We start from the raw sequence: 25,775 nt of genomic DNA, 5'->3' as shown, positions 1-25,775 counted from the left end.
CAGAGCAGAGAAAGACAGACAGACAGAGGAGAGAAAGAAACAGACAAAGGGGAGAGACAGAGAAAGAAACAGACAGAAAGAGGGGAGAGACAGAGGAGAGAAAGAAACAGACAGACAGAGAGGGGAGAGACAGATAGAGGAGAGAAAGACAGAAGAGAAAGAAACAGACAGAGAGAGGGGAGAGACACAGGAGAGAAAGAAACAGACAGACAGGGGAGAGAGAGAGATAGAGGAGAGAAAGAAACAGACAGAGAGAGAGAGACAGAGAGGAGAGAAAGACAGAAGAGAAAGAAACAGACAGAGAGAGGGGAGAGACACAGGAGAGAAAGAAACAGACAGAGAGAGGAGATAAAGAGACAGACAGACAGAGAGGGGAGAGACAGAGAAGAGAAAGGGGAGAGACAGATAGAGGAGAGAAAGACAGAGACAGAGGAGAGAAAGAAACAGACAGACAGAAAGGGGAGAGAGACAGAGGAGAGAGAAACAGACAGAGAGAAGGGAGAGAGAGATAGAGGAAAGACAGAGACAGACAGAAAGGGGAGAGACACAGAGGAGAGAGAAACAAACAGGGAGATGGAGAGAAAGACAGACGCTGACGGTGTGGGTCATGCTTCCACAGTGTGAGTGTAAACTAAATTTCTTCCCCAGCAGCTGAAATAGATTTGGGCCCCCCCCACACACACACACACGCAAACAATAGATTTCAAAAACAAAACATTTGACCTGAATTCTAAGGCCTTTAAAACGATGTCCCATATTCATTATTAGTGGCATTTAAAGTTAGAATTGATCAACATTCCCAGAGAACAGACACGAGTCCGGAGCCAGTTTACAAACACATTTAAACGCTCTTTATTCGTATAGAAATAAGTACATTTCGCCATTGCTTTTCTGTAGTTACCTGTAAAAAGAGGAATTAAACTCTATTAGCTTTAAAAGGGAGGGGGGAGGGGGCGCTCCGTCGACTGAAATTACATTCAGTGTTAAAACCTGAAGCCCTTTAAGCTTTACACTTTCAAAAAGTGTGCATATGTGCGTGCAAGGTGTGTGTGTGTGTGTGTTATAGAGTTCAATGGTGAGTCTAATGAACGGAGTACAGCTTTAAAAAACTAAAACAGACGAGAAAAAAAGGAGGAAATAAAGAAACAGAATACAGAAAGATAAGTAGAAGATGAAGAATTAGTCCCGTTCACTCCTCATACAGCACAGACAGGCAGCCAGGCTACACACGGCACTTAGAGAACGCTGCGGTTCACACTCCTCGTCCTTTACGAAGAAAAAAACAATGCTAAGTAATCTCCATTAGCCATTCCACCAATGAGAGTGCAGCTGTGATCCAGAGCACCAATCAGAGATGTCCCCACGTTACACACACTCAACACCGACTTTGGCCCAAAAATAAATTAAATTTACGTCCCCCACTGTTTAGTGTCGAACCGTCCTTTACTTTAGCGCTGGTGCTACGAGGCTAGCATAGCTACCAAACAAGGGAAACCCATATATATTTATTTACTGAAACACAGAGATATCCTGGGGCTAGTTCTGCTGTTTGGATTAAAATGTAGGATTAATATCACCTTGGATTGTTTCTGTTTGTTTTATTGTAAACCATGTTTATTTCCGTGTCTTGGCTAACAACATAGACCAATAAAACCAGAGGTTTTGCTACGTCTCCTATTACAATCGGTGAAGTTGAAGGAATGTAAAACTAATCCTGTAAATTAAAGCCTCTAAACCAATCCGAATGCCGGGATCAGACTACACGATATTTTAGCTTTTCACATCGTTCTCCGTGTCAGATTAGCGCTATAAATTCTTAGATTGGTGCCGTCTCTTGGTCGGAAGCCTGACGACGCTACACGTCTGACACGGACCAATCATTCTTCGCGTTCTTGCGTGAGCTCGGAGATCGTAGGGGAGGCAGGTCAAATAAAGCGCTGTGTGAGATGCTGGTGTTTTTGTGCTAAATTCATGTAGTGCGATCCTAGCATTAGCCCACTTCCTGTTTCAGTGATCTAATAAGCCCCTCCCCCTACAGTTCTCCTCTGTTAAACCAAGTACCTCCTACTCTCACTTTAAATGATAGACCCTCTGATCGAGCCCCTTGTATCACACTGTTGTCTCTAAAACCAGATAAAAACACAACACTATCCACCAGTGTTTGTGATCCGACGGGTTCTGGGCTGGTTCATAGTTCTGCAAAGACCCACGTAACTGTCCTACAGACGTGCAGCTGTGCGCGCCTCCAGGATCTCAACTACTGGAGGTGTGGAGAATCTGCAGAGCTGTGCGCCAAGTAAAAGATGAATGGCTGGACAGTAGCCACGCTCATGAGATTCAAACAATACCCGACCCGAACGACCCGGATTAGCTGGATAACAACAAGGCGAAGTGTAAAGATCAGCGGTCAGAAGAAGTGCAGTGTAATGTCACTGGAGCGGACGCCTATGTAATCGCCTGCGTACGATGGCCTCAGCAGAAGTATAAACCAGCCTCCAGTTTCCTTTCCTCACCTTCAGACCAGTAGTTCCAGTTCAAAAGTAAAGAAGCATACACCAGACGTGTCTCGGCTGACGGCCGGTTTCAAACAGGGAGGGGACGTTGTGTTCGTTTATTTTTTCGCCAAACCAAACAAACAAAAGAACAAAATGAAAAACAGCTTTAAGCTTCAACCTGAGTTGTCCTAAGATCCCACAGTCCCTCTTGCAATAAGCGTTCGTTTCTCCTGAGTCTCGCTCCAAAAACCGCCGACCCTCGGCGCTCCCCTCGGCCCCAACGGCACAAAACGAGAACAAAAACATTTAAAAAAATAAAACGCAAACAGTGGCGACACATCAGGGTCGGAGATCGCTCTCCTAAATCCAGGCCGTTAGATCAGCGCTGACGGAGGGAGAGAAGACGTCTTCAAAGAGCTCTGGACACTGCACGTGATGTGGACATCGTAAGAGTGGAAGCCTCTTAAATGAGGAAACTGAGCTGATGTTTCTCACTGTGAGATTCTTGTAACGTTTTCACAACATTTAACCTATTTCGAGACCTTGTTTCTCTGTTAATATTCTATCTTCTGCGTGCCGTAAATCCACAGTGACACTAGACATAGTCTATATTCCTGTGGTTAGCTAACAAAGTGGCTAACTTACCAAGCATTAAACGTACAAATAAGACACTACAGAAGATGCACATTCTCTAATCCAGCCTCCTGACGCACCGTTTATATACCATTATCTACTCAGATGGGATTACGTTATATAAAGTTTTGTGCTTACATTATCGCTACATAGTTAGCATTTCTGCACCTTCAGGGTCACCACAGTCAAAGCAGCACTGCTATTGGTCGAGGAATTCTGATGCAAATATGTGATTTTGCATGTGAAAGACTAAAGACCAGTGTGACCACAGTTTGAGGCTTACTTCTTGGTAAAATATAAACGTAATGAATGTTCGGAGGAGCTGTGTTTGTGAACGGAAACGTCCACAACATTTACATGTTATCCTGCCATCCCCATAGTCCACAGTCCGGGTAATGTCAGAGTGAGCCCCCGTGTGAACCGAGCCACTAATGTTTCTCATAGTCACCGCTACACAGTCGTCGCCCCATGCCTAAAGCATGCGGAACATTTCCAGCTGTGAAAATGATTCTGGCTCTATGCTACATTTGTGAAAGGACAACTCCGGAAAATGTTCGGACCTGATTATCCAGACTTTTTCCCGGAGTTCATATCTGAAAAAGGCGTAGGTGATCTTACAGGCATTCGGGAAACAAGTACACTTTCAGTTTCTCTAGAAACTACTTCAATAACCTAAACATTTTTAAACATTCTCTCAGTGAGAAACATCTACGATGCGAAAACTTGACGATATCTCATCTCGTGCAGTGTGTAATCGGTTCCTGTTTAAGCTTCGATTTCTCTCAGTTTCTCTCAATCTGCTCAATATCGAGCTCTCCACCCAACACGTCTCTCCTCAGGCCACAAAGCCCCGCCCACGGAGGCTCCCAGTCCTTCCCACCGGCCGTCCAGTCCAAGCGGTCCGAGAAATCTCCGTCCGATTCGTCGATAATGGTCGAGTCCTCTTTGGGGCCGTGTTGAGGCTCCACCCCTTGGTCGCACGCAGAGGAAGAGGGTGGGGTCTCTGTCTCTTTCTGGTGGGTGGGGCTTCTGGTCGAAGGCAGGGCTTGGCTTGATTGGCAGCAGACATCACGGGTAAAGCCAGGACAGCTGAGGCTCTGGAAATTCTGTTTCTGTGAGAAAACAAAAAACGAGAAATTGTGAGAATTTGTTACTGTAATTTCATCATGGAGTTTTTAGACTCCTCCCATTTACTCCGACAGACTAAGCCCCTCCCCCATTTGCTTTAATTATAAGACTCCTCCTGAACGATTAAGTCCCTCCCCTTCCACTTTATGCTGATTAACCAAGCCCCTCCCCCTTTCACTTTACATATAATTAGACCCCCTCCTCCCCCTACACTTTCTTTGTCAAACCAAGTACCTCCTGCTCTCACTTTACCGCTAGACTACTCCATCCCATTTCAAACTTAATCTGATAGAATAAGCCCCTCCCCACTTTACTCTGACAGATGAAGCCCCTCCCACTATGCTGCTATACCATTCTTGGTACTGTATTAACACCCTTTTAAACTACATTCACTTTAAATCATTCTCTAAACCAAGCTACGACTCAGTGTCTAAACACACGCCGGTGTCAGAGAGGAACCACACACACACACACACACAGGCCCAGACACTACACGCCCGGCCTGGTTGCCACAGAGACACAGTATTTGGTTTGTAAATCAAGCCTTGTTTTTCCACGAGGCGCTGAGATCTGTCCCTTCACAAAGCAGGGCAGAGTCCACCAGGAAAACTATACAGACCATCAATAACAGCACTGACATACCCACCACACCCTTTACACAGAGAGAGAGAGAGAGAGAGAGACTGAGGGGTAGGGGTGGGGTGAAAGGGGGTCAAGTTCTGTGTGCTTGGGTGCCTGATTTCTTATGTAATGCATGATGTATAAAGGCTTCCCTCAAGACACACAGTCTCTCTGTTAGTGTGAGGCCCAGGGTCTGGAAACTGGCACACGGCAAGCACCCCAGCTTTATGGATCAGCCCCCCCCCACACACACACACACACACATAGGCAGTGTGTAAGGTAATAATGAATAATGCATTGAGGAGAATGAGCATTCGTTACAGCTCTACACACTCGGAGGAGAACACTAAGTGCACATTTCTGTAATAACATCTCGCAGTCGTCTGGCATCATTCTGAGTGATTGGGGGAGGGGCCTACCTACCTCTCCAGATAAAGCAAGTCTAATTGTGATTTCCTGGTTCTCCTGGTGTTGCGTCCAAGGCCCAGACGGTGCCGGCTCTATTGTATATTGTGTATTATCTATTATATCTAATGCATTTTCATTTGTTTCAATACCTAGGTTTCAACAACCAGGCTCAGAACATTAACCCCTCACCTGTCACTCCATTTCAACTCTGGTTTCCACAGGGGAACACTCTTGGGTCTTAAACGCCTGTGACCTACTTTGGTCCAAACACCAATGCCACCGAAACACAACCCCTAAATACAAGAGCAGAACCGACGCAGCTGATCTCCACCTTCAGGTTGATGCGTCAGTAAACAGCTATGAGCCATAAACGTCATCAGGACATTGATATTACAGTGAGTGAGTGACATGTTTTCAGACTCTTATCTCCTGTGGACTACATGGCCTCTGCGTGTGTGTGTGTGTGTCACACTTGATCTACATTAAAGTCATTAAGTCTTTTTATCTCTTTAGTTAAGGAGAGGAATATGTGATAATAAAATAAATCACCGTGGAAATAATGCAGAAAAAATGGGGATGAGTGAGTGAAAGAACAGCACTGTATCCTCCCTCAACATCCACTGCTAAAGTGCCTTTCAGCAAGGCTCCTAAACCCCAGTGTGTGTGTGTGTGTGTGTGTTCCTAAAGAGAAAGCACATTTCATAACCTCATAGATTCTAAAAAACAGATTCATACAAAGAAAAGAGTACCAATTAAATTTAAACAATTTCCAACTAAGATTTAGTCAAACAGGGGCGGCACGGTGGTGCAGCAGGTTAGCTCCAGGGACCTGGAGGTTGTGGGTTCGACTCCCGCTCCGGGTGACTGTCTGTGGTGTGTGGTGTGTTCTCCCTGTGTCTGCGTGGGTTTCCTCCAGGTGACTGTCTGTGAGGAGTGTGGTGTGTTCTCCCTGTGTCTGCGTGGGTTTCCTCCGGGTGACTGTCTGTGAAGAGTGTGGTGTGTTCTCTGTGTCTGTGTGGGTTTCCTCCGGGTGACTGTCTGTGAGGAGCGTGGTGTGTTCTCTCTGTGTCTGCGTGGGTTTCCTCCGGGTGACTGTCTGTGAGGAGCGTGGTGTGTTCTCTCTGTGTCTGCGTGGGTTTCCTCCGGGTGACTGTCTGTGAGGAGCGTGGTGTGTTCTCTCTGTGTCTGCGTGGGTTTCCTCCGGGTGACTGTCTGTGAGGAGTGTGGTGTGTTCTCCCTGTGTCTGCGTGGGTTTCCTCCAGGTGACTGTCTGTGAGGAGTGTGGTGTGTTCTCTGTGTCTGCGTGGGTTTCCTCCAGGTGACTGTCTGTGAGGAGTGTGGTGTGTTCTCCCTGTGTCTGCGTGGGTTTCCTCCAGGTGACTGTCTGTGAGGAGTGTGGTGTGTTCTCCCTGTGTCTGCGTGGGTTTCCTCCGGGTGACTGTCTGTGAAGAGTGTGGTGTGTTCTCTGTGTCTGCCTGGGTTTCCTCCGGGTGACTGTCTGTGAGGAGCGTGGTGTGTTCTCTCTGTGTCTGCGTGGGTTTCCTCCGGGTGACTGTCTGTGAGGAGCGTGGTGTGTTCTCTCTGTGTCTGCGTGGGTTTCCTCCGGGTGACTGTCTGTGAGGAGTGTGGTGTGTTCTCCCTGTGTCTGCGTGGGTTTCCTCCAGGTGACTGTCTGTGAGGAGTGTGGTGTGTTCTCTGTGTCTGCGTGGGTTTCCTCCAGGTGACTGTCTGTGAGGAGTGTGGTGTGTTCTCCCTGTGTCTGCGTGGGTTTCCTCCAGGTGACTGTCTGTGAGGAGTGTGGTGTGTTCTCTCTGTATCTGCGTGGGTTTCCTCCGGGTGACTGTCTGTGAGGATTGTGGTGTGTTCTCTCTGTGTCTGCGTGGGTTTCCTCCGGGTGACTGTCTGTGAGGAGTGTGGTGTGTTCTCTCTGTGTCTGCGTGGGTTTCCTCCGGGTGACTGTCTGTGAGGAGTGTGGTGTGTTCTCCCTGTGTCTGCGTGGGTTTCATCCGGGTGACTGTCTGTGAGGAGTGTGGTGTGTTCTCTCTGTGTCTGCGTGGGTTTCCTCCGGGTGACTGTCTGTGAGGAGTGTGGTGTGTTCTCTCTGTGTCTGCGTGGGTTTCCTCCGGGTGACTGTCTGTGAGGAGTGTGGTGTGTTCTCTCTGTGTCTGCGTGGGTTTCCTCCGGGTGACTGTCTGTGAGGAGTGTGGTGTGTTCTCCCTGTGTCTGCGTGGGTTTCCTCCGGGTGACTGTCTGTGAGGAGTGTGGTGTGTTCTCCCTGTGTCTGTGTGGGTTTCCTCCGGGTGCGCCGGTTTCCTCCCAAAGTCCAAAAACACACGTTGGTAGGTGTCAAAAGTGACCATAGGTGTGAGTGTGTGAGTGAATGTGTGTGTCTGTGTTGCCCTGTGAAGGACTGGCGCCCCCTCCATGTTGTATTCCCACATTGCGCCCAATGATTCCAGGTAGGCTCTGGACCCACCGCGACCCTGAACTGGATAAGGGTTACAGATAATGGATGGATGGATTTAGTCAAATATTCAAAACATTAAACACACCTCTCTTGCGTTCTAAAATACACTGCATGGCCAAAAGTATCCAGACACTCATTCTTCACTCCCTGAATCTGAACACACTTGTTTCACAGTGTGTGGGTTGGCGGGCTCCAGATCTCCACATGCACTGAACAAGGGATTTATTCATAACACAATCATAATCCCCTTTAAGCTTTACCTTCACTAGGTGTTGGACTGGTTATTACTTCTCACTGAGCTCAAAAACTCTCGTGGTTGTCTCCAGATGTTCTCGCTGTGAGATCCTCATGGGAGTACTTTTACAGGCTGTAGCTTTCATAGCCTTTCTGTAAGTGGTCCTAATGTTTGGGCTGGTGTATATTCCCCTTTCCAACGGGTTCCCAAACCTAAACATCACAATAACCCACTACTCCACGGGACCAGGAGGGGAGAAAGTCGCTTGGGCTGTTTCTCACATGAATCAGAACACAATTATAAAGATTTCACAGCTGTATTTAGAGAAACCATAAAAACCAACCAGGCAAAATGTTTACACTCCTCCCCCCACGGCTGAAAGTCATAAAAGAACTGAAACCAAAGCACCTATTGATACAGAGAACTGATAGCAATAGCAGCTGGCTGCTGTAACCTTTGAGCAATTCAGTGTAACACCGTATGTAAATGCGTTAAGCTCTTTAAAGTCCTTACAGGCATAAGTCACAGTAACCATTTGTTCTTCCACGGCACGGCTCTGTGAAGCCGTTCCTCAACTTCCTGTTTCATTGATGTAGAACTAGAAGTGGTAGGGGTAGTGGAACTGATCTTCTGAAGTGATTCCCGGACTGACTTTGCATAAAGGGGCTCAGAATACCGCAAAATAATCAACGTTTTCATTTCATTTTATTTACAACAAGGCAATGCATTAAATGTAAATGGGATTTCATTTATTCGTTCATTCATTTTGTAAGTGCTTCACTGAGCATCACACACTCATTCAGTCTCACACACACACACACACACACACAATAAAGTCAGAGACAGTAGCTCATCTGTCGCTGCACAGTGTGTGTCACTCGTCCTCTAGTCCTTCATCAGTGACACAGGACGCTGTCGGCTGGATGTTTTTGGTTGGTGGACTGTTCTCGGTCCAGACACTGAGGGGTTTAAAAACTCCAGCAGCACTGCTGTGTCTGATCCACTCTACACCAGCACAACACACACTAACACACCACCACCACGTCAGTGTCACTGCAGCGCTGAGAATGATCCACCACCACATCACACCTGCTCTGTGGGGGTCCTGAGCACTGAGGAACAGGGGGAGAGGGGGCTAACTAAGTATGCAGAGCAACAGGAAGACTACAGTCCAGATTGTGCCCCTGTGTTGTTGATGCCACTGAAATCCAATCGACAATGAGCGAGTGACGAGGCAGTAGTTTGTTGGCGGTATGTTGTCTTTTCCACCTCGAAAATGTTGTAATTCCAAGCTTCCCACTTCTGAGCCAAGATGAATGCTGCTTTATTTCTGAAACTTTGCTGTTTAAGCTGAAGATCTGAACAGAGTTCTAACGTGTCGAGTTACTGCAAATCGACAAAGAAAACATGCTTTAAAAAGCGAGGAGTTCAAAACATCAAAAGGACCGCATCTCTCACTCCAGCGCAGATAAAAGGAAGGAAACAACTTCAATCCTATTGCGTCAGATTTGGTAAAACTCTCAGTTTCCTCTGGAGTTTCGTGCCCGTCTCAGAAAGACAAGAGATGAGCCGATAATCTTGGCTCGCTTGTAAACAGAACAAATATACAACACATATAACGTATGAGGGCCTGGGACATGTCCGGCCTCAGTAAAGGCTCAAAGGGCTGACTTTGGACCCTGTGTTTTGCCCACATTGACCCTGTGGATAAAGTTTACGCTGACAGGTACATCACTTTCAGATGAGGAAGCAACGATAAGCCACACTGAGAAGGAAAATGAATTACGATGAGATCAGTTGTCTCTGAAATGCAATGAGAAATATCATGAGCGCAGCATCCGAAGCACCTTAGCAAGCTAGCTCCACGCCCGAGGAGCATATGGTGGTTAGGAGCCTTGCTCAAGGGCACATCAGCCGTGAAGGTTGAGGGAGGAGACAGCACCTTTTATTTACACACCCTGCCCCCATTTGTCCCGCTACAACCAGGCGACAAACCAGACCTTACCCCGAGGCACCATTGAGCATGGGGCTTCAGTAAAGGGTCAGGAAAGACTACAGTCACCTCTCAGCCCTCGTCTGCTGCAGGGGCGTCCAAACCCCGGCTAACTGTGTTAGCTTCTCACTAGCACAATCGCTCACTGGTTAGCACCACTTTCGTGGATCATTCTCAGTTGTGACCCACCCTCGCAGCTCAAAGCATCAACAGACAGCGACTTCTGGAGATAATGACCTGAATATACGGCTTAAAACATGGTTTAATACCTTTAAGATTAACACTTTTATTAGACGTAGAAACGAGTGAGCACTGGCTTGTAATCAACAATAATCAAGTCAATATCTGTATTATTATTATACATAATCCCGATTTTCCTCTTGTACAGGGTCTATATCGACGCTATGCTCATATCTCAACGTGATGAAACCCGCAGAGTACATTTACGACTTGTTTGTAATACGTATCACCAACTAAATATAAATCCATCTATTGTGAACGGATACATGCCGAAGTGTATATTTCCAGACTCGGTCGCTCTACTGACATACAGTATTGTCCAAATGGTCCATCTGCTTCCCCTCCCTCTACACCTGGGACCATGTGCATGGAGAAAATCCTCTGACTCTGATTCAGCATCAGTTTCCAAAAACACAGTAATCCCTACTGTAAGGGTGTAACAGCTTAAATACAGTATTTAAATCTGGAAAAAAACAGTAATGTGAAACAGTGCGTAGGAATGTATCGTTGATATGTGCCTTTCTCACATCTGAGCTTCGGTTAGTTATCTTTTATTATCTTTTATATTATCTTTACTGGAAACCACTGCACAAGAGCTTGGTGTGGTGCATTCTGGGGGCTGTATTTAAGCGAGTGCTCTAAAATACAAACTACAAATAAACTAATGAACTACTACCAAAATGCTTTGACTGTATTAGTGATAAAGTTAACTCATATGGTTGGTTTAAACCAAATAAAGAGAAACGATTCTTTGCCTGCAGCAGAGATCACGTTTGTTTTTATCCGACTCACGACGGCAGCTCGTAAAATGACGGCGTGGTCTTTTGAAGAGGTTCAAACGCTCCTTGAATCGGTGGCCGACGAAAGAATCCAGCGAGAGCTGGACGCTGCAACAAGGAAGGAACAAACTCTACTGATCTGTCTGAACTGATGACGGAGCTGTGTTCAGTCCCAAACAACAACAACACGCCAATACACCATGAGTAAACACCGCTTAACGTTACCGCCGCCGTTGTTGTGGTTTCCTTAGAAACGGGGTTAGAGACGACACTGATACACTGCAGGGCTGGGGGGCTTAATAGTGGAAAACCAACCAGTTGCTAAGTCAGAGAAGTTGAGTAGAGCAGGCGCCACGTCATGGAAATGCACCATACGAGACGATGAGCAATCCTCTTGTCAGTCTTGTGTTTTGAAATAAACTGGGTCTGTGTCAGAGCCAAACCAGTCTATGCAGTTTCTAATATTAACTTTAGGAAGAACAACACAGACATCACAGAAGGCTTTGTTATGAAAAATAGATGTTTTTTTTTTTTCAAACATAAATGGGTTTCTTCCCCAGCTTTTGCGAAATTTTCTCAGCAATGATTAGTCATCTCTAATTCTACCATTTCACTGAATCTCCATCAAACTCACAGCAGCGCGAGTGGGTGGAGGCAAACATGTGCTTCCTCTGAGAGACGCGAGGCCAAGCCGCCGCTTCTTTTTGAGCTGCTGCTGATGCAACCACACTGCAGAGTTAAGGTGAGAATGCAAACTCTCCAGATCTGTCATATCAGCTGACAAGACACCTGCTCTAGCTAGGACCAGGAGCAGAAAGATGTGGGGGGGGTTGGGGGGGCGTCCTACACACCGAGAGTAAGGCCAACGCTCTGTAGGACGAAAACTCCTGGCCTTAAACGGCTGCGGCATCATCTGGAATTGAACCTGTAATTCCCCACAATTCAGTTCTTCTTAACAAATGACATCATCATGACCCAATCATCAGTGATCCGATTTATTTTCGTTAAAACGATCCATGTCAATATTTCACACCAAGGGTTATTAATAATTTACCAATGTGTTTAATACATAAAACACTTATTGCTATCCATATAAACCTACGTAGCCCTGTCTCTGACTGCAATCTCTGAGCCTCTGAGGAGAGATCCAGTCTTACTGAAGACATTTCTATTAAGTTGAAGCAAACAGTGTTGCATTAGAAGACAACTGTTTGAACGGAAGCTAAGACCTGGAAACACTCATGTTGTGTCACTGCTGAAAGAGCATCTCCATCCTGGGCTTAGACAATGGTGAATCAAAGTGACACAGGCAAAATATCCAGCACCACTCTCTCTGCAGTTCATACACTCAAAGCTTAAAACTCTGAAGTCTAATAGTGGTACAGAAGTGGGTTAATGCACACAGCAGAGAGCAGAAATACTGTATTGTGCTGTAATGTGGATTGAGGCCAAAGGAAGTTATGGCTAATCGCACAGAACAAATCTTAAACTGTAGTCACCAACATGACTGCATGAATAACACGTGTATGCAGATTTTATGTAAACTACTCCTCCGCACTCAGGGCTTTTTAAAGATGTATTTCATACTAGTGATTTTGTAAGCTGGAGATATTTTATTATGACTTTAACTTGATTAAAGGCGATTGGTGCTTTGAATTTCATTAAAAAAAGCCCCACACCAGTGTTCTTCACTGTTCAGAACGCCTCTGTTCCTTTAAATGATAATGAGCCGCTCGCTGTTCACCCCGACCCCGAGCGCACAGCAGTGAGGAGCGAGGAACAGAAGCTCTGGTTTTTAGCCGTTTTCACTCTGTTCTCTTTCTTCTCCGTTTTTACTCAGTGCTCTTATTTCTCCTTTTTTGCTGCATTTAACCTCGTCTTTGTGCTTTCACATAAACACGGGTCCAGCGCTGTGATTGGACAGACTCAGACGAGGGGGCGGGGCACCTGACGTCGGAAGCGGAGCAGAATCGACAGCTCGTTTACTTGTGCAGCACACAGAAAAACTGATTGGATGGTGCATTTTTTTCCCATGTCTCCTTTAAAACTGAATATCAGGGCAGACACAAACCTGTCAGAAATTTCTAATGAAAATGTAATTATGCAATTAAGTAATTATGTACTCAGATAGTAATTATACAAGACTTGAAAAAGCTACGAATTTAAATTTCAGAATAAAAGAAACGGTCTAACCACAGTGTTGCTCCACACCTATCTCCACTGTGACTCAGTCCTTTCACTTGACTCTTCCTTTAAAGCGAGCTCACACCCATGTGTTTAGAGGGTGATTATGAGAAATGGTCAAAGTGTTACTTCAAAACTTTATTTAAAAATGAAGTAGAACCCCAGAGGTGTGCTGCGGAGAGGTCCAGTTGATTTAGCAAATATCCAACAGGCGAGGAGTATTCAATTAATGAAAATCTCCTCTCAGTGAAGGTCCAGCTCTCAGGATTTGTGCTTGGTCTCTTATCAACGGCACACGTGGGAGCACAACATGCTCCGTCCATCCAAGCATCCATCTCTAAATGACTTACTGCATCAGCTTTATTCTGGAGCAGGACACATGGTCCTCACTCTCGTGTCCCGCTCTCTCTCTCTAGTGAACTCGGTTTCATTGGGTATTACCGTATTAACTGAATTAGCCGTACGTGCAAAGGTAATTTGGCTACTCCATACGTGTGAGTGAACGTGTGGCGCCCCCTCCAGGGTGTGTTCCCATCTTGTGCCCAGATTTGTTGCTGACCTACCGCGACCCTGAACTGGATAAGCTTCACACTTCACGTCAACAAATCCTACAAGAACACAGGATGTCTTGTTTAAGGTTTAGCTCTTAAACATCAACCGCTCTCTAGTGGTAGATTGATGAAGAACAGTACAGTGACGAGACAAAGCCATGTTCATTGACCTACCTGCGTCATCTTGGCCAAGTCAAGAGAAGGCCTGTGTTTGTGTGTGTCAGCGGGTCTCCGGCGTTTCACTCCGATTTTCTTGTCGTTGAGGACGCAAGGCTGAGAACGGCTGCGAGACAGACCCCCCTGCCCGCCCCTTCGGTCCAACTCAGGGGTGGAGTCAGGGGAACTAGCCTCTGAGGGTCCGTCACTTCGAGGATCCTCAGCCAGGCAAATCTGTTCATGCGAGAGGTAGAGGGGGGCCTTGGAAAAGGGAGCGAAGGTGTGGCGCTGAATGTTGCTAAAAGGCGGCATCTCCAGCAGCTCTGAGCGCGTGGGCAGGCTGAAGCTGGAGCTGCGCTGCATGCTAGAGAAGCCGCTCTGAGGGAACACGGACGAGGATAAAGCCGATCCACGCTGGACGCTTCCTCCGCTGTGACAGCGCCGCTTCTCCACCGTCGTCCACACCCGGGATCCCTGGGGTCTCCATGGAGAGCGGCAGCTGGCCGGCTCGTCTGAGCAGGACAGAGAGCGACACTGACGTTTGCTCGGCGGAGCAGTGGCAGACCCTGGGGTTTCGCTCAGACTCAGATCCTGCAGAAGGCCACTGATGGACCCGGTCGCTCCAGCCTCCGGAAGGACGTGCCACAGACTCTCCAGACTTGAGCCCACAGGTCTCTGGCGAATCCCACAGCCTCGGCTAATGTCCGGCCACAGGCTCGCCTCTGGAACAGAAACAACAGGAATGTCAGAGTCTTAAATAAAAGCTATTACATCGACTGGCTGATTGGCTTAAGACATGGACTGGGATGTAGCTCCTGACTGATTCCTGCTATTTTGAAGTCACCACACCCTGAACCAAACAAATGCATGTATACAGTGCCCCTATCGAAATGTACTGATGTTTATGTAGATTATCCATTTACACTGGATCAAAATCTCTACAATTGTGTGACAATCTACAGAATCACACCGGATGGAAACTACAGGGTTAAAGAGCTATACCAGAACGTTGTCTGTTTTTGCTTGTTGTCAAATGCCAGTGTGTTGGGATATTTGTCCTGGCTTGTGCTGAATTACTTGGTTTACTGCTTATGTCGCACCTTAGGCATCTGATGTTGTTTTTATCTTTTTGAAAATATAAATCACATGCTGTTTTACTCGTTTATTCCAAGCACAGGTGTTTCTGCCATTTCAGAAAAATGAAAAACGAGCAAAATGTTTTTGTTCATAATAAATAACACTGGCATCAGTGTTTTTCCTGTTTATTGTATTTAAAAATATATATTAGAAAAGAACAAAGACCAAGAACACTGTCGATTTTAAGAATTACAATTACTTATTTATTGAATAAATAAATGCCACGGTTCGCGCTGAAGTTCTTTAGTTCCACATGGGAACTCATTTTTTTTTAGGTTCGTTGGAAACGCACCGAGCGGTTCCAAATTTAGTTCACGAACTAAATTACAGACGGTGTAGTAGCGCCACCTTAAGTTCTCTCCGTGAAATACGGCTGAACTGATAACAGACGGTGTAGTAGCGCCACCTTAAGTTCTCTCTGTGAAATACGGCTGAACTGATAACAGACGGTGTAGTAGCGCCACCTTAAGTTCTCTCTGTGAAATATGGCTGAACTAACAACAGACGGTGTAGTAGCGCCACCTTAAGTTCTCTCCGTGAAATACGGCTGAACTGATAACAGACGGTGTAGTAGCGCCACCTTAAGTTCTCTCTGTGAAATATGGCTGAACTAATAACAGACGGTGTAGTAGCGCCACCTTAAGTTCTCTCCGTGAAATACGGCTGAACTGATAACAGACGGTGTAGTAGCGCCACCTTAAGTTCTCTCTGTGAAATACGGCTGAACTAACAGTTCCTACTCACGTGAGTACATTTCAACACACAGTTTTACCTCAGTTCTCTTCCTTCTCTGTTCTTGTTTGTGCTTCATTTTTCTAATTTCACTGCTCTGGACATGCCTATTTTTTCATAAGCACAGTTTAACTAAGACTTTACTCACAGGAATGTGTGTCTGGGTGCTCAGAAGGGTGCTGGGGGGTGTTGTGTAATTGTAATGAGTCTGTGCTTGATGTAGGAAGTGGTGCTGAATGGTTTTATCTCATGTTTTCTGACCTGAGCAGCCCACAGAAAAACTCACAGGGTGGTCTTATTTCAGCGTGTGTGTGTGTGTGTGTACGTAGGCATTCAAGTACTGAACAAGCAAGTTTTACATGATTACATCCTCATTAAGGTGCACAACAGGATTAGAATCCACTGTTACACCTTCCTATGTCCATTTACAATGTCTGTCTTTGGATCTGAAATGCTCCAGAATGAATTAGCCGTTACAGACAAAACAAGCCCTACCACACACGGACATACTTTATTTTCCTCTAAGAATGTCTGGAATGCTGTAGGCGGCAACTGCCTTTCAGTGAAAATATCATTTCATCTTCAATGTCATATCTCGAAGGAGATGATATCATGAGAGCGAAATGAGAGGAGAGAGGAAGACACCTTCGCCAGCCTTCTCCGACACTCCAGAGGAACTGAGGCCTAGAAAACAAAGAGCCAGGAATAGCAGCATCCGATTGGTGGCAGACTGCCAGGGCTGGAAGAGGGGGACCTAGTCACAAAGCACACTTACAGCATCTGTAGGAGTCTGGGCACGTGAGCCTTACTCACAACAACATTGTTCTCCACTGAATTCCCTCCATATACATGTTATCTGACACACAAAAGCTTTTGGTTCGTATTTACCAGCCAAAGAACACATGCGATGGCTTTTGAAAGACACTTCGTTATCTAGGTCAGGGTTCAAAGCCTAGAAGCCCATGGGATGAACTGAGTTATTAACAGGAAGTCAATTTATTAACAACAGGAAGTCAATTATTTGAATGGTTTTCCAAGGATGTATTTAATATTTATTTAAATGTATTTAAAATGAAAACCTAGAAAGGAATGCAATTTCTTAAGCTTCATTTTAACATTTTTAACAATGAAACTTACAGCGCCTTTCCACTGCATGGTACTTCTACTCTACGCCATTGTGCTTTTTTTTTTTGCTTTTCTATTAGGTAAATTTGGTCCTGACCATCTGTAAAATCTCCAGCTGCAGCAGAGATCACGTTTGTTTTTATCCGACTCACGACGGCAGCTCGTAAAATGACGCCGTGGTCTTTTGAAGAGGTTACTTTTGAAAGGAGGGGGCGGGGCTGTGGTAGTGGATCATTACCCAGGGACCAAACAGTGAGTAGAGCTGTGCAGAGTCCAGCAGAGTTAAAAGAAATAAAGTATGGAGCTTCATAACGATCCTTAAACGATTGTGGGACAACAATGTTCTCTGATTTGTTTACATTCAGAAGCTTATAAAGTGGAATCGGCTGTTTGTCCATGGCTGAAGTGAACATGTCTACGTTTTTATTCACTTTTTAAATTAACAAAGAAAGTCATTGTTACTTGAGTTGTTTTGTAGCACTTTCGTTCTGAGTTTACTTTCATGCAGTTAGTGCTCTCTGGAATTTTGAGACTGCAACCTACTGCAGAAATAAGTCAATATCAACCCCCTCTGTAGAGCAGGAATAGAGCAAAATCCTCATCTCGGTTTGTGCTTTTCAATGTTTGGAGATCGCTTTGATGTCTAAAAAGCACAGCAGAGCGAGAGAAAGACTAGCATACCCCAAAGAGACGCTTTGTTTTTTTGTTTTTTACCCATTTTCTGTCATAAAAACATTCGACCAGTTTTGAGTGCAATCCGAATTGAGAGCAGCAAATGGTGAGAAAACATCTTCAGAATTTTATAAAAGTGTTTTAATTAAAATCATGAATGCTGCCTTTAAGCCTAGCCTTGCACTAAATTGCAGTATGGATGATGAATCCCTGTTTAAAACCATTCACAGTCTATGATTACAACTGCTGTGTGTCTGGGACTGGCTCTCAGACTGTAGACTGTAAGGAGTTAAAAAGACACACTAGACCTAAATCAATCGGGGTTTAGAGAGTCCACGCTATATCTTTCCAACGCCTCCCAGCGCAGTCGGCAGGTGGACAGGTCAGTCATCGGCTCTGTGCTCAGGCCACACCCAGCTGTGTCTCACGGTTTCCTGGAGGAGAGCCTGCATCTAGAGCCGGGGGGAACAACATGAGCCTGACCTCAATAACGACAGCAGCTCGATTTGGGACATGAGGGATTTTTCTGAAGTCAACAACAGAAATGCTCCTGTCCCAGGGCACGGGGGCAAACAAAAGGCAGCCTCACCATCACACACCGTAGTGGGCATCGTGGGTTATGTGCCAGCTACCAGTCAGCGGCAATGGTGCCAGGCTAACGCAATCACAAAACACTATTGTTGTCTTTTTGGGACCCAACGTCCTGTTTGTTTATTCAACACAAAGACTGGAGCCATTCTTCTCCCACCTTCGCTTTCTTCGTTCTGAAATTGTTAAGATATTTTGCTTTTAGACAAACACTATCAAGGCGCCTGAGGAACCGTAGGCAGCGGCGGCCTGGCTAACAAAACAACTACAGAAAAAAACCACAACGGCATCATTAAATGTAGAAGCAGGATAAAGGAAGGGGTGGCTATCTACCCTCTTCTAAAAGTTACACAGTGCCGTTTCTTCGGTGATGAGCCCAGAATAGAGATGACAGAGGATCTGTTCTGTCTGTTACAGCTCAGTGTACCATCACAATTATTTTGAAGCTGTAACTTTAAGGTAAAAATACCACCTACTGTTCCTTTAAGCTGAAAAGTAATCAAATGATGTGCTGAGTGCTGTTGACCAATCCACTACAACCTCAAAACTAAGAGTACCACATTCTGAACTTGCTGTTTTTTGTGTTGTGTATGTGCTTTGTTATGGTTTATTATATGAATCTTGCTTTTTATTTTGAGTGATGTGGCACTCTTTGCATTAAATAAGGCATGGTGTGAATGCCCCCACAGGCAGCTGCTTACAAAACTAAGGCAAGTAATTACATATAAACACTGCACCAATTCAGTGCTTTCACCTCAGGTGCACTTGCCAAAAGTGGAACATCTGTGGCAACACATCGCTAAAGCTAAAAGATATCAGGTGTCAGCCTTAAGCGGGGGGGGAGCAGTCCAGGTGCTGAGGGAGTCCACCAACGCTGCCAAAGTGAAGATGTGCTCATCTAAACAACGTGTCAAGTCACTAGACACCCTCCGTCTCATTAACACCTTAAACTCAACTCGTTATTGTCAGTGAAAGGTTGACTGTAAAGGTTTTACACGGTTGCGGACGTCTGTGGATCGGTTTAGAGAAGCTGTAATTTAGGTTTGCCACAATACGTTTTTGTGGTCGATACATTGTCTCAGAAATAACTGCAATAAACTATATATTACTGTCATTTTAAGACAATTTTATGCCACTGTTGTACAGATAATCTAACAGCATATTACTGCACACCTTTAAGAACAATGAACTTTCAGCAAAAACTTTTAAAAAATTAATTCGTGACTAGGACTGTCACAATGAGTACATTATCGATTTATCGAACAATATATGGACATTACTGGTTGGAGTTGTTCTCCCTGTGTCCGCGTGGGTTTCCTCCGGGTGACTGTCTGTGAGGAGTGTGGTGTGTTCTCTCTGTGTCTGCGTGGGTTTCCTCCGGGTGACTGTCTGTGAGGAGTGTGGTGTGTTCTCCCTGTGTCTGCGTGGGTTTCCTCTGGGTGACTGTCTGTGAGGAGTGTGGTGTGTTCTCTCTGTGTCTGCGTGGGTTTCCTCCGGGTGACTGTCTGTGAGGAGTGTGGTGTGTTCTCCCTGTGTCTGCGTGGGTTTCCTCTGGGTGACTGTCTGTGAGGAGTGTGGTGTGTTCTCCCTGTGTCTGCGTGGGTTTCCTCTGGGTGACTGTCTGTGAGGAGTGTGGTGTGTTCTCTCTGTGTCTGTGTGGGTTTCCTCCGGGTGACTGTCTGTGAGGAATGTGGTGTGTTCTCTCTGTGTCTGCGTGGGTTTCCTCCGGGTGACTGTCTGTGAGGAGTGTGGTGTGTTCTCTCTGTGTCTGCGTGGGTTTCCTCCGGGTGACTGTCTGTGAGGAGTGTGGTGTGTTCTCTCTGTGTCTGCGTGGGTTTCCTCCGGGTGACTGTCTGTGAGGAATGTGGTGTGTTCTCTCTGTGTCTGCGTGGGTTTCCTCCGGGTGACTGTCTGTGAGGAGTGTGGTGTGTTCTCTCTGTGTCTGTGTGGGTTTCCTCCGGGTGACTGTCTGTGAGGAATGTGGTGTGTTCTCTCTGTGTCTGCGTGGGTTTCCTCCGGGTGACTGTCTGTGAGGAGTGTGGTGTGTTCTCTCTGTGTCTGCGTGGGTTTCCTCTAGGTGACTGTCTGTGAGGAGTGTGGTGTGTTCTCTCTGTGTCTGCGTGGGTTTCCTCCGGGTGACTGTCTGTGAGGAGTGTGGTGTGTTCTCCCTGTGTCTGCGTGGGTTTCCTCCGGGTGACTGTCTGTGAGGAGTGTGGTGTGTTCTCTCTGTGTCTGCATGGGTTTCCTCCGGGTGACTGTCTGTGAGGAGTGTGGTGTGTTCTCTCTGTGTCTGCGTGGGTTTCCTCCGGGTGCTCCGGCTTCCTCTCGTGGATTGGCGACACAAAAATGTCCGTAGGTGTGAGTGTGTGTTACCCTGTGAAGGACTGGCGCCCCCTCACAGGGTGTATTCCCGCCTTGCGCCCAATGATTCCAGGTAGGCTCAGAACCCATCGAGACCCTGAACTGATAAGGGTTACAGACAATGAATGAATGAATAAGTAATGACCTCAATCACTGGAGCGTTTGTTTACATAAGAATAATATTTTAGCTCCATTCTGCTCCCTGTTTTTCTCCAGTCTCTCTGTTCTGGGGCCGTTAGGTAAATTTGTTTAAAAAGTGTGTATTTATTTTATGTTTTACTTATTTAGGATATTTACAGAGTTTTTTATTCCACATTTAATGTAAGTTTATATCAGTGGCATAAAACGGTTATAAGATTACAATAACATTGTTTATCACAATTATTTCTGGGACAATATATCGACTACAAAAAAAAACAAAAGCTGTTCACAGGCGTTCATTCCACTGTAGAAGAAGAAAAGGTCAGCAGATCTTATTGAGGAAATATCTATATATTGCACAACGTATTTATTGTTACAGACCCACTTTAACATGTGGGTCAGTGACATCTGAGGTATGCACAAAGATTTGAGACAACACCCATTTTATGAGTGAAGTGGCACAGTGCGCGGTTGGGTACGAAGCTCAATGCAGTTGCACACACACACACACACACTGAAGAGTAAAACATGACAACTCAGAGAAGACATATGCCACCACAATAAAATTAGCACGTTCTTACCCATGATTCCACAGGAGAAGAGGGCGGTTCCCTGGCTCATGGTTGACGGCTGGCGCTGTGGAAACAGATAAATAAGTCAAGGAAGGAGGCATCTGTGAATGAGACACGAGCGCTCGGCTTGGAAAATGGATTCGAGCAAATCCCTCCACTCTGGTGCTAGTCTGTTACATACGAGACAGGAAACCCCAAACTCCCACCCACCCCAGTGTTCGAACAAGCACAGCGCCAACAACGACGGGGTCAAACCAACCACATTCATCTGTCAGCCGTGGAAACTGGTGCAGTGAAAGCAGATGCTAGCTGCTGAGACCTATGCTAGTTCTCGTTGTGCTAGGCCTGTGTTTCTGGAGCAAAAGCTCCACGTTTGACCTCAAGCTGAGCTCCAGGGCTTCTTAGAGGTTTGTGAGAAGCGTGAAGGGGCAGAGGATGGGGATTTCTCACTCTTTATATGTGTTTGAGCGGTTGAATAAATGACTCACGACAGGCCTAGCCCAAAGAAGCCAGCGAAAGCAAAAGCCCTTGCTGTTTTGGAGGGTAATGAACGAAGCAGGGACGATTTCGAGTCACATGACGAGCCCTAACGAGAACAATCAGTTAGAAAAACATCCCTTCTGTCCAACCCACGATGGAGAGGTGTAATGTAAAAGGCCGCGACGTCACTTCCTGCAATTGGCCACAACAATGCCTACGGTTTTCCAGCTAGCTGAACCCTCGGAAAGTAAATCCCATTAGCTAGGATCCGTAAACTAGACAGGGATCCTTTGTAATCACATCAGTTTGTTCCGGGACCTCATTCATGGAGCCCGTTCTGGACGGAAGCTGGATTTCGGACAAACGAGGCCATCATCAGAAACGCCATTGTCTCAGTACATAAACAATCGATCAGAAACCAAGCGTCTGGACCCAGTCTTACCAGCTGCAAGGTTGACTCTTTGGACGTTACATCATCGACACCCTTCTTTTCCAGCGTTTTCGTGTGAATAATCACCATTGCAACACACATCTTTGCCGCAGCGCAATCCAGTACATGGGAGAGTTCCTGAAGTCCATCTTCAGCCCTTCGGCCGATCAGAGTTCACTCTCCCCTCCGCACCAGGACCTCTCGACCCTGCGGACACAAAAGAAAGAAACGGGTCAGCCTTGGCCTTCCCACGCGGCCATAAAAATCAACAATGCCACCGACAGACTGAGGCTGGATCTGCCAAATGTTCTTTGCACAACGTTCCTTCTAGAAAACACTGAAATAAACACATCTTTATCTTCCAAGGAGGACTGAAAACCTTTGGCCAGACTCGGCCAACACATCACAGACATGACTTAGAACAAAGGTTTATGCCAAACAATACGGAAAATCATAAAAAAGCACAGATAATTGATTTGGAAACACTATTTATTTAGCCATTTTTATTTAAAGACACATCCCCCTCGTCTCCACAGTGGAACACAGTTCTGTTTCTTAATGCTTTGGTCCAAACCCCACGGCAGTGTTCTCCCCCTGTGTAAACAGCCCCTGTTCAGAACGACGCCCTGTTCCTTTAAATGATAATGAGCCGCTCGCTGTTCACCCCGACCCCGAGCACACAGCAGTGAGGAGCGAGGAGCAGAAGCTCTGGTTTTTAGCCGTTTTCACTCTGTTCTCTTTCTTCTCTGTTTTTACTCAGTGCTCTTATTTCTCCGCGCTCGTTGTGTTTGTTTTGCTGCGTTTAAATGTGGATCCAGCGCTGTGATTGGACAGACTCAAGCGAGGGGGCGGGGCCATTCTAAATTCTCTGCATTTGACGGCAGAAGCGAAAAAGAATCAGAACGGCTCGTTTTATCCCGTGACTAAAACAGCACGCAGAAAACTGTCTGGGTGAGCTTGTTTCATAGTGTGTGGGTTGGTGGGCTCCAGATTCACATTGTGTATTAATGTGAAAATGGGATTTTCTTCTAGTGAAAAAGTGAATTTGTCCACGGTGCCTTACAAGTCAGAGATCTAATAAACAGTCCGGTTGTCCTCTTTCATTTGGAAATCAATGTTCTGTTAAAGTGTCATACTCCAGGCCTAGGGTCATTTATACAAGCCACGATGAACATGATTCTAGGTTCTAGCTACACACTGAAACCCTGGGAGAACCATAACTTATTCCCCTCCTGAGAATAATGAGGAGACAGTTTAAAGTCAGGCGATAGAGATCGAGTTTCCTTTTGTCATCCCTCCTCACTGCACGGACGTTAAAGAGAAGTCATGTGATCTGCTTCTGGAGAAAGGCTGAGAATAGCAGCGACCTCACGGTTATCAAAACATACGGCCCTTCCTTTAGCTTTAAGTGGCACACCTCTCACTCTAAACCAACTGATGGAGGCCATGTGTGCGTCTACGGTCCTCCGAACAATCGCTCGCTTCACCTGACTGTTTTCAGGACCGCCAGTCACCGGAGTGAGGACTTAACGGCCTTGCTGTGAAACCTCCTGCACGTGCGGTAAATTAAACAGCGCCACAGAGGATATGAACTTTCAGAAAGCCTTCGGAATTTGCAAAAATACAACGGGAGTTTGTTTTAAAGGATAAAGGACAGTGAGCATTTATTCATTCATATTCTGTAACCGCTTCATTCTGATCAGGGTCCGGAGGCTACAGGGGTGCATTGTGCACAAGGTAGAAACACACACTGAACAGGGCACCAGTCCGTCACAGGGCAACACACACACACCCCTGTGGTCAGTATATCACACTCACCCAGTCATTCACTCATTCTCTCTTTCTCACATACACACACACACACCCCTGTGGTCAGTATCACACACTCACCCAGTCATTCACTCATACACACACAAACATACCCAATCACTCATACACACACCTGTCATCAGTATCACACACTCACCCATTCATTCACTCACACACACACAGCCCTGTCATCAGTATCACACACTCACCCATTCACTCACTCATTCTCTCTCACACACACACCTGTCATCAGTATCACACACTCACCCATTCATTCACTCACACACACACACACCTGTCATCAGTATCACACACTCACCCATTCACTCACTCTCTCACACACACACACACACACCTGTGGACAGTATCACACACTCACCCATTCACTCACTCATTCTCTCTCTCTCTCTCACACACACACACACCCCTGTCATCAGTATCACACACTCACCCATTCACTCACTCATTCTCTCTCTCACACACACACACACCTGTCATCAGTATCACACACTCACCCATTCACTCACTCTCTCACACACACACACACACCTGTGGACAGTATCACACACTCACCCATTCACTCACTCACTCATTCTCTCTCTCACACACACACACACACCTGTGGACAGTTTCTCACATGTGTTGTGCCATACAGAATTAAACTGAGTTAGTCTCCATACATTTGTTTTGTAAAAATAAGAGCTCATGTGTCTTTAAATGTCTCTGTGCTTCTCTCAACACCTAGATGAAGGTTTCCAGGACGTGGGTTAAATGACCGAGCTTGACTTTCAGCCCAACTCCCCGAGGAAGAACAGGGAGGAGAGAGTGGAACAGCTCCGGCTACGAAGATGAATCATGATTAATTACGACCAAAAACATCCCACTGACAGACGTTTATGGGCATCTTCTGATTGCACAAGTTCCTTCTGAAACCCGGGGTTTCAACTGGGAGGTGGTTCTCCGTTTGCTGCAAGAACAACCTTTACTCTTCTGGGAAAGCTGTGACCAGATGTGGGAACATTACTGTGAGGACTTGATTGTAATTGCTTTCAGCCACAAAAATGTTGGGGGCAGGGCTTTACACCCCTCCAGCAGACACTGGGCTTTAGGCATGGTGACCTTGGGCTAATTAAAACAAACAAAGGAAAGTAAACACTGCTTTTTTTTTTTTAATTGTTGTTGCACAAAGTACAATGTGCCTTTCAATTTCACACATCCGTGGCAGTGCATGAACAACACACACACACCTGAAGTGACCCATAACCAATGTTCAAGGATCAACATGGGTAAGGTGCTCAAGGGTGTCTCAGCTGTGGATGTTGAAGGAGGAGACAGTGCTGTTCCTTCTCTTCTCCGCCCACAATTTTCCTACAAGTCAAGGGCATCCATCCAGCAACCCTTGGGTATTAATTCTCATTTTCTCTAAAGCTTCACATTGTATCGGCAGATACATGTTTCTCTAAGAAGGTGGTACAAGCTGTGTTTTAAAGTAACAGTAGGTAACATCGGTTATTTTTACTCCTGGGCTCCCCCTACAGGTGCAGTAACTTCCTTTTACAGCACTGTCCTGAAATTAAGGGAAGAGCGAGAACGGGGTGTTGGTTTGCTACCCTCTTCTACAAGTTACATAGTGCAGTTTTGGCAGTGCTGGGCCTGGAGTAGCAGTGAGAGAGTCTATATTCTCAGCTCAGTGGAGCATCACAGTGATTTTGAAGCTGTAATTATGAGGTAAAATACTACCTAGAGTTCCTTTAAGTGTCCAAAACATCAAACATAGGACAACTCCGGCGCTTATTGTTTAGAGTAAACTTTTAGAAGGATAGTGAGCAAAATAAAAC

At 45.9% G+C, this 25,775-nt stretch overlaps 1 protein-coding gene across 2 annotated transcripts in view; it reads right to left on the bottom strand.

Annotated features, from left to right (window-relative positions):
- Positions 1-845: 845 nt before the first annotated feature.
- Positions 846-25,775, bottom strand: part of fam53b (family with sequence similarity 53 member B) — a 45,228-nt gene continuing 20,298 nt past the window's right edge. For both annotated transcript variants that reach the window (XM_066664285.1, XM_066664286.1), the window contains exons 2-5: positions 22,141-22,335; positions 21,228-21,282; positions 13,909-14,612; positions 846-4,240 (exon numbers count right to left, since the gene is read on the bottom strand). In XM_066664285.1, coding sequence (XP_066520382.1) covers positions 3,911-4,240; positions 13,909-14,612; positions 21,228-21,282; positions 22,141-22,230 — 1,179 coding nt within the window. In that variant the 5' untranslated portion in view covers positions 22,231-22,335 and the 3' untranslated portion in view covers positions 846-3,910. The remainder of the gene's footprint in view (positions 4,241-13,908; positions 14,613-21,227; positions 21,283-22,140; positions 22,336-25,775) is intronic.

The sequence above is a fragment of the Hoplias malabaricus genome, chromosome 3 (assembly GCF_029633855.1).
Source record: "Hoplias malabaricus isolate fHopMal1 chromosome 3, fHopMal1.hap1, whole genome shotgun sequence".
NCBI lineage: Eukaryota > Metazoa > Chordata > Actinopteri > Characiformes > Erythrinidae > Hoplias > Hoplias malabaricus.
Note: the sequence above shows the minus strand (reverse complement) of the source record. Positions and strands in the feature narration are given on the sequence as shown.